Source organism: Physella acuta, unplaced genomic scaffold (genome assembly GCF_028476545.2).
Source record: "Physella acuta isolate Inbredline_101_S28 unplaced genomic scaffold, ASM2847654v3 ptg000223l, whole genome shotgun sequence".
NCBI classification, from domain to species: Eukaryota; Metazoa; Mollusca; class Gastropoda; family Physidae; genus Physella; species Physella acuta.
Window position 1 is genome coordinate 33,333 of NW_026731742.1, and position 8,935 is coordinate 42,267.

The window sequence follows — 8,935 nt, forward strand, 5'->3', positions numbered from 1 at the left end:
CTGATAAAAATAATTGTTTCCGATTAATTTTCCTGCCAGAAGCGTATTACCCCCCCCCCCCCCATCCACCCCAAGAGTTTTCCCTTGAAGAATTAACTGAATATAGTGTATTGTTCAATATAGAAACATTTGTCTTTCTTGCCTAACAAGTCTCACCTAACAGAGGTGCCAATGATTTTTTTAAGTCAATCCTGAAAATCAGTCCACAAATTTTACCAATCCTGAAACCAAAATTCAGACCCTAAAACTTAATGTTGCACAGAACTGTTTTTATTAAATTAACTTTTTTTTTATTATAATTTGAGATGTTCAATCCATATTTTGTGTAATATACAGTCCTTTAATAGGCTTTATTTTATTATCTTATTAACAACATTCAGAAAAAAAATTAGTTGAAGATTTTAGACCCATCTCTACCCCATAATATGTTATTCTAAAACTTAACACCCCTAATGCGCATAAACCCTACTACACAAATATATATAAACTAATACTATGTTTCATAGTGACAGAAGTCAATATTTTTTAAAGTAAGTCTTCAACATTAAGAGCCTAATTGGAAAGTTTCAGTTACTGCGATGGAAAATTAAATCAACCAGATTAGTTCCCACAATTTTTTGACCAGAAAATTCCCTTCTATTCCAAGTATAAATTTCCTTCTATTCCAAGAATAAATTCCCTTCTATTTCAAGAATAAATTCCCTTCTATTTCAAGAATAAATTCCCTGCTAATCCAAGAAATTCCCTGCTATTTTTCATATAATTTTCAGGGTGCATAACCATTGAACTAACTTGCCAAATTAAATCACAAAAAAGCAGACATTTTTAAAGGGGTGCCACTAATTTTTTTAAAGTGAATCATATCCTAAAAATTCAATCCCAAAACTAATTTATCCTAACATTCAATCCCAAAACTGAAATTTTTAAACACTGAAACTTTCTTTAGTGATTTTAACTTTTTAACAATCTTTAATTTACTTTAAACAAAAATTAATATTTAAAGAATTGTGCGTATAACTCATCTTGATCCCATAATGTAATATTACATTTCTAGAACCTCCCTCAATACAAAACAACTGCATATGTTAATAGAATTAATGTTAATATACTAAGTTAATAAGCTGATTAAGTCACACTTTGAAGCCTACTCTAAAAAGTTGTAGACCTGTACACTGATGAATTTCTGCTATTTGTAACATATCTAGGGTATTTAATTTTAGCATTTCCTTAATACTCAGTTCAATAAAGTGTGTATTCAGCCAAAAGTGTGTTGTTATTCAGGCAATCAAAAAACTGTTAACAGCAAATATTTTGCTTAAAGACAAAATATTTGAACCCCCCCCCCCCCCCGCTATACTAATACTGTACTAATTAATATCATAATATAGCTGATATCTAAAATAAAAGAAGTTTCTGTTACTATGAAATAATACTGAAAGTCTCTTTTGATTGCAATTTTTACCTTGTATTAAATAGGTTTTTTTATTTATTTTGCAAGTTCACAAAAATGAAAATAGTTTTTTTTTCAAAATTGAAACTATAATGATAGTTTGCTCTATTTTCAATTGAATGGTTATGTCTTTTCTTCCAAGGTACCTGTATTTTTTAAACTTACACATTCTAAATGAATGCTAGAAACATTGGCATCAGCAGATTTCATGGGTTTTTTTTTAATGGCAAAATTAATAGACAAAATAAACAAGATTGCACTCATGCCCATTTAATAAAAACTGCCAATTGAAGAAAAAATAAATTTTACGCCAGCCTGATTCTCCAATAACCATGTATCACTGTTAGCTAAAAAAACAATGTGGATTGATTCTCAGTTTGTATAGTAATAAATATTGTACCATTGGGTAAAAATGGCACTAATCTTCATGATCAGAGCCTTCATTATTTGACCAATACAGCCTGTCTCATCTAGCCTTCATTATTTGACCAATACAGCCTGTCTCACCTAGCCTTCATTATTTGACCAATACAGCCTGTCTCACCTAGCCTTCATTATTTGACCAATACAGCCTGTCTCACCTAGCCCACATGTCTTACCTTGTCCTCAACTTCTCTAGAAATCTCCAGGTGACGAAGACAACAAACTATGGCCTCATCAAAACGACCAATCACCTTCAATGTGTTGCCGAGGTTACCAGAGGCTTTTGCTTCCCCAATTTTGTCGTTAGTTGTTCTGATGTTTAAAAAACACATGTTAAGCAAGATAATTTTACTGACAGATACAGTAACTGACAAGACTGGACAGACAATGACAATTGGTACCTAGCTAAATTGAGGTCATGTTTATGATACTCCAAGGCTTTAGCATAATCCTGGAGGTAGAAGTAAGCATTTCCCAGCTGACTATAGATAGCACTTAAAGTCTTGAGGTCATCTGTACCAGCTTCCACTGCAGCTTCAAAAAACTCTACACCCATCCTGCAGTCCCCAGCTTTACACAGTCGCTCCCCTTCAAGGGCCAGCTCCATGCAAGAGCATGCCATCACCTAAGTGAACTAAAAGATCAAGCAAATAATGTTTTAAATTATAAAAGTATTAAAACGATGTGACCAGACCATAAAAAAAGAGGAAACTTTTTTTGGACTAGAACTCAATACGTTTTATCTTTTTTTTCAATGGCAATTAAAACAATGTCACGCCGTTACTGTCCTAACTGTTTAATACAGCTGATATCAGGGTTCCCACAATTTTTTTACCAGAAAATTCCCTGCTATTTTTCATATAAATTTCAACGCGCATAACCATTGACCATGGACTTGCCAAATTAAATTTAATTAAACCACAAAAAAGCAGACATTTTTACTTTCTTGTATATACAGAGTATAGAGAAAGTATTGTAATTGTGCAAAAAACATAATTTTGCAATCTTGTCTGTATGTCTGTGTATGTATGTGTGTGTGTGTATGTATGTCTGTAAACAGCTAGGTTGATGAAATTTCATATATAAGTATAATATCAAGTTTGTAGATCCGTATCAACTTTTCAGCGATTTCTAATAACCAGAAGTGGAACTTTTTCTTCTTCCAATTTTTCAAAAAGCCTATAATTTGAGTACTATTTCAGATAGATAAATGAAATTACACTTACAAGTAAAAGATATAATTCTCTGCCTTCTATTGAATTTTGAGTAATTCGCGTTGACCAGAAATAGTAGTTTTACGCTATTTCAGATTTCTCAAAAATATGCATGTGAATTTATAAATACTAATAATATCCAGCAGTATTATACGCATTTTGTTTGGCATTCACTTGGTGTGCAATTCTTTTTTCTACGAGATTCTATTCTATTATAAAAAAGTTAAAGTAATTAAACATGTGGATTAAAAATATTGTCTATATCACGAGTTGCCATCCCCCGTAGTGTTATATAAGAATATTCGAGAAAATTTAGTGGAGATCACTCCCGGTTTATTTTAGGGAAAATCAGTGGAAAATTTGGAATTAAAAAATTTGTGTTCTGAAACATTAGGAAAACCGTCAAAATTCTTAATCTTGACCGACATTTAATCTTGATCACACCTAACACAATCATCCAATTGAAATGCTGGTATTTGATTGTCTGTTCGACATAAGTACTGTAATATTCTATTTAAATATGAATATGTGGAATAAATGTGTGGGCTGTTTCCGTTGATTTGATTTCTGCTTTTTCCGAATTTTTAACACTTTGTCAAAAATTGACAAAAATTGAAAATTGGTAGAAAAATGAGTAGAAAAAGATAGTAGCGGAGGAAAATTGCAGCTGAAATGGAAACATCGGATTTCTGCTAAAAATTAGAAAAGACACATCCCTGATTATAAATATTTGGTACATTCTAGTCCAATTAAAAAAAAATTTAACAGCTCAATTGTAAAAGATTTTATGTTTGACCTTCATATCATCCACAGATGGCTTAAAGTACTAGAATAATGCCTTTTATCATTTGGTAAAGTTTTAAACTACACCAAAACCAAGGTAGGCAAAAATACGCAAAAATGGCAAAGGTTAACGGCCGATAAATAAAGTATAAGAGTCGCCCGTAATTAATTAGGCCTAGCTCTGAAAAAAGCCACTGAACGAGCATTGTTAGAAATACTATACAACATTTCATACAAATTAGGCCTATGTAAATCTAGACGAATAGACCACGCAGCGTTGACGAGGTTAACCACCGGTCACAAATTAAATTCAATGCAGCTACTGTCGGCTCACAGAGAAGAAAAAAATACAATAATAATTTCCACAATTTTACTTTTTCTGCACACGCTACAATTGAATTATAATTAAAATACTAGACTTAACAGTTCATTCCGCAAAAAACAAAAACTAGTTGTTTCTGTGAGGTAACTAGCGTAACAATGATGTCATGATACTAAAAAAAGCGGATAGAAATATCAGCGTGGGTACCTCATTTTGGGATAAGATTTTGGAAACCAGAATCAATAATAATGTAAATATACAAGGTAAATATCTCAATTATATATTAATTTAGAGGAGGTTGGTCCGTTTTCCCCGGAGGTTGGTCGTTTTTAGCGGCTGTTCAGTTTTTACGGAAAGCGCTCCACTAGAAATCCTCTCATTATTTACAACAATTTGTAATAAAACAGATAGTATTAGTTACCTCACAAGTTAAAGACAGTTACAAGTACTATGGACGTTTCAACCCATGGTCTTCGTCAGCACACAACAGTGTGATTACAGATTAGACAAATAAAGACAAACAATAACACATTTTTTGACTTAGCTCGACAGTGAAAACACGTCTTAAAGACGTCAATTGCGGTATGAACGCGTGGGCCTACTTGGGGTCACAGTGAGTTCAAGAAAGCCCTATTTACTCCAGTTGTTAATTTTTTATCTCCCCACTCCATGAAATAATTGTAAGTGACCATCTACGCATTTCACATTGTTGGTGACGTCACTAGCCTTTAATTTTTTTCTCATGAACGCAAGAAAGGCTGGCTTTTGCAAATTTCGTGTTTTTTTTTTAAATCTGTGTTTCTCCCAAATTCAGTATCACTGGCTAACAGTTATATATTCTGCTAGAACAGTTATCCTTAAAATAGGTAACAATATTAAACAAAACTGTACTCGCGTGCGATCCTAGTCCTTATAATACAGTTTATGTAGGTCCATCTCTAGACTACACGGCGAGTTCAAATAAGCCAAAAAAAAAACCATGTGTAGCCTAAACTAAATTTTAAACTAATCGTAAAAAAAAAAACAATGAAAAAAAAAATGACGTCACGCCAATGATGGGTAACCCTAGCCTATGGGCTAGCATAGATGTACCATGTACGCATGTGTGATGGGTGGAAAACAGATCAACGGTAAAGAGGCACCACGAGAACCGGCGAGACAAGTTTTATACGTCCTAACGGGTTCAAGAGTCACTGCGAGACTAGCGATTGGATAGGACTTACCCAGGTTCGAATCTCGCGACACCCGAAAGGAAAAAAACCCTGAGAAGCAAGATATGCCGGTTTTTAAAGATATTTCCCGGCTATTCATCGAAATTCCCGGTTTCCCGGCTGCGTGGGAACCCTGTAAAGTTCACATTAAATGTATTTAATTAAGATGTGTGTCTATTTGTCATTTGATTTTTCAAATGTCAGCGCATAAAAATTGATTACCCGAGAGCGAGAATTAGGCATATGCCTATGCATTCCAAACATCGACACAGACCAAGTGTGACACACGACTCGCTCGCTCGCGCTGGTTTGTCAGCAAGAGAGGCTTCGCCCGCCACAGCGCGGGCACAGCACACACATACATGTCCTAGTCCATGCGTACTTGGTTTACTAAATACTAATTAGTAATGTAAACTTAGACCCAACGCTAAAATCATTTAATTTATCTATCAGGCCTCTAAAATCGTAATAATATTAACTTTACTAAGCCTAATATTAAATAAATGTATCAACGAAGACCAGTGAAAATAATATTATAATTAGCCTAATTAAAATTTATAAAATCAATAAGAAGTAAAACAAATTAATTAAGCTATAACAAATTTAAAAACAAATAATTAGGCCTAAATATTTTTACTAAATAAGCACATAAAGACCAACGCTCACTACTAGATCTAATTCCAGGGAACAACAAAAAAAATAAAATAACAGATCGTTGTGGTTTTAGAGTCATAGTATAATCCAAAAGCAAAGTGAAATATCCACAATTAGGCTTAATTAGTCTAATTACGCTAGCAAAATAAGCTGAAAAGAGTGTCAAGTGAAAAGAAAACACAATTATATAAGCAGCGAGAGGATACTACTGTACAGCTTCCGTAACAATAGCGATGACGTCACAATAAAAAAACACATGCTTTCAGTGACCTTTTTAGGAGGCCGATTTCTTAAAATCGGCACATAATATTTGCATTTTTTTTTCACTAAACCATCAATCTAATAATACCCTACCTTACAGTGCCATTTAGACACCTAATAGTCCTTTATTTAAAGTTTTTAAACAACTCAAACTATACCCATGTTTACGTTTGACTTCCCTGGTCTAGGCTTTTTGATGAGAATTACAGAATGATTTTTTTATTAAAAATGTATCAATAATAGCTTGCACACTAGTAAACTAAGCCAATTTAGCATATTTTAACTTTCTGTGCAAAGTCATTATTACTAAAAAAAAATTCCAAAGTCAGGTCAGCCTGTGGCACCCTCCACTGAACATGACAGAAGGAAAAAAAAACTTGACCCGTGACCTTCATTAAAACAGAATTTGCTTTTGTTTTTTTTTCATTTTTAGTAAATATGTGCTTAATCTTACCCAATAAGTGATAAAAATTTGAAAATTAATTTTAATTACTGTTGTAAAGTGAGATAAACAGCTTAATAAACACGTGTTTTCTTGAGGGGGTGTGGCACATCCCGACATCGCATTGTTTGTAACTTTATATTTGTGTTTTATGACTATATTTGTTCACAATCAGCATGCTATGCTTTTAATTTTGATAAAGGGTAAGTATACCAAGTTACAAAACCTGAAATCTAACTAATAATTCATACTTTCAGTTTAAAAAAATAATGAAAACGATCATCAATGAAGAAAGCGTAAACATTCTATTTTTAGGTGTGACATAAAAAACAGTCATAAATCTAGCCGAATGATTGGATTCTTGCGCGTCACACATTTTCCCGCGCTTCGTGTTCACCAAAAAAGATTATAATAAAATGGCATTATTATTCTTACAGAGCATATCTCATGCCTACAATAAATTATTACCAGTTTATTGTAACGCGTGTAAAATTAATGCTTTCAAGTAAAAAATAGCAATAGTCTGGTTAAAAATACCTGCGGTTTTTTATAGTTATTTGATTCGAAAGATAAGAATTATATAGAGCTACTTTCACTAAGGCGCCGCTTGCGAGACAAACATAGAAATTAGGCCAAAAGTAGATCCGACAATTCTTAAATAACAGACTTAAATAGAAACGGATAGTTCCGATTTCTTAAATTAACGATGGCTTCGTAATCATTAGTTTTATCGCTCTACCCATTAGTGAAAGCGAAACTGGTCGCCATTTTTGGTAAGCGCATGAGCCGTGAGATGGCTTCAAAACAACAAACCCGGAAGCTGTGAATTCTAACGGCCTACCTGGTCGGAAGCAAATTTAAAAAAAAAAAATTCTGCCAAAAATAGGTTTGTCATCTTCAGATAGCTTAAAATACGCGAAAAAAACGCCATTTTTCGCGTGATAATTATTTTTAAAATTAATGTTAAGGTGGTCTCTCGAACAAAGCAGAAAAAATTGCCCAATCGTAGGCCAAGGTGTGGTAGCCATTTTCTGGTTAGCAACCAAGGACGCTTTCAAGTTAGTGAGTATCGCTACCCTACATTACTAGCGACGGCCGAATTGATTATGCTAAAACGATGGATTACCCCTAGTTACTAGCTAGAATCTAGAGATCTAGATCTGGTTAAATCTGGTAGATCTAGAATTACGCTAAAAAGAAAACGCATTTGGAAATACTTACAATGGTGGGGAATAGATGTATGAAATTATTAGGATTATTGTACAAGATCTAAATCTATATCTAGATTCAGATCTAGATTATAGAATCTAGTTTAAATTGTCTAGTCAAGATCCAATAAATAATTTTGTTAATGTTAACAGAGGGAGCGGAAATCAAATATGTCATGGCCAGATTTTTAATAATGTCAGATTTAAAACTTTGCCCCTTAGGCTAGTTCTTTTGAATACATTGATTTAAGCAGGCCTAGGGGTCGTCCATAAATGACGTCACACTCGTCGGGGGGAGGGGGATCCGTAATTTTGTGAGTGTGTGTGATGAGGGGGAGGGGGGGGGGGGGGTTCAGATGGTTCGACGTCACACTTTTGAATTATAAAAAAACAATGTTAGAAAACGAATTTTAGACGTTATTTCGCGTTTTAGAAAACTGCTTTAATAAATTGTAATAGGAATTAATTAAAATACTCTATTTTGACAGTTCAGACATGATTTTTGAAAAATATCGATGTTTTAAAAAAAATTCAACTGCAATTTTAAGGGGGCTGTAGGCTTAGGTGTAACGTCATTTTAGGGGGGGGGGGGTCTGGCTTTTTGTGACGACGTGTGACGGAGAGGAGGGGGTGGTAAAAATCGTCAAAAAAGCGTGACGTCATTTATGGATGACCTAGGTGTAAGAAAAAACTAAAAGAAACATCAAATATTAAAATTTGGATCGTTGATATTAAAAAACAGGAATTGGTATAATAATATTTCTTTGTCTTTAAATTCATTAATATTAAAATAATAATAAAAACAGCTTAGGTACAAATGCTTATTTTTGTCATACACCGAATATTAACTTATGACATGTATGAAGGACTTGACCTACTACGTTTTTATATATGTAACCCTCACTCAGGGGGGATGCTTTTACCCACTGAGGTGTTGTGGTTACGACGGGCTGACCCTGAGATTAAG

The 8,935-nt window shown here is 33.6% G+C and overlaps 1 protein-coding gene across 2 annotated transcripts in view; it reads right to left on the reverse strand.

Moving 5' to 3' along the window:
* LOC131937810 (G-protein-signaling modulator 2) overlaps positions 1–8,135 on the reverse strand; it is a 29,496-nt gene extending 21,361 nt beyond the window's left edge. For both annotated transcript variants that reach the window (XM_059295453.1, XM_059295452.1), the window contains exons 1-3: positions 7,982–8,135; positions 2,275–2,507; positions 2,050–2,185 (exon numbers count right to left, since the gene is read on the reverse strand). In XM_059295453.1, coding sequence (XP_059151436.1) covers positions 2,050–2,185; positions 2,275–2,495 — 357 coding nt within the window. In that variant the 5' untranslated portion in view covers positions 2,496–2,507; positions 7,982–8,135. The remainder of the gene's footprint in view (positions 1–2,049; positions 2,186–2,274; positions 2,508–7,981) is intronic.
* Between the last annotated feature and the right edge of the window lie 800 nt (positions 8,136–8,935).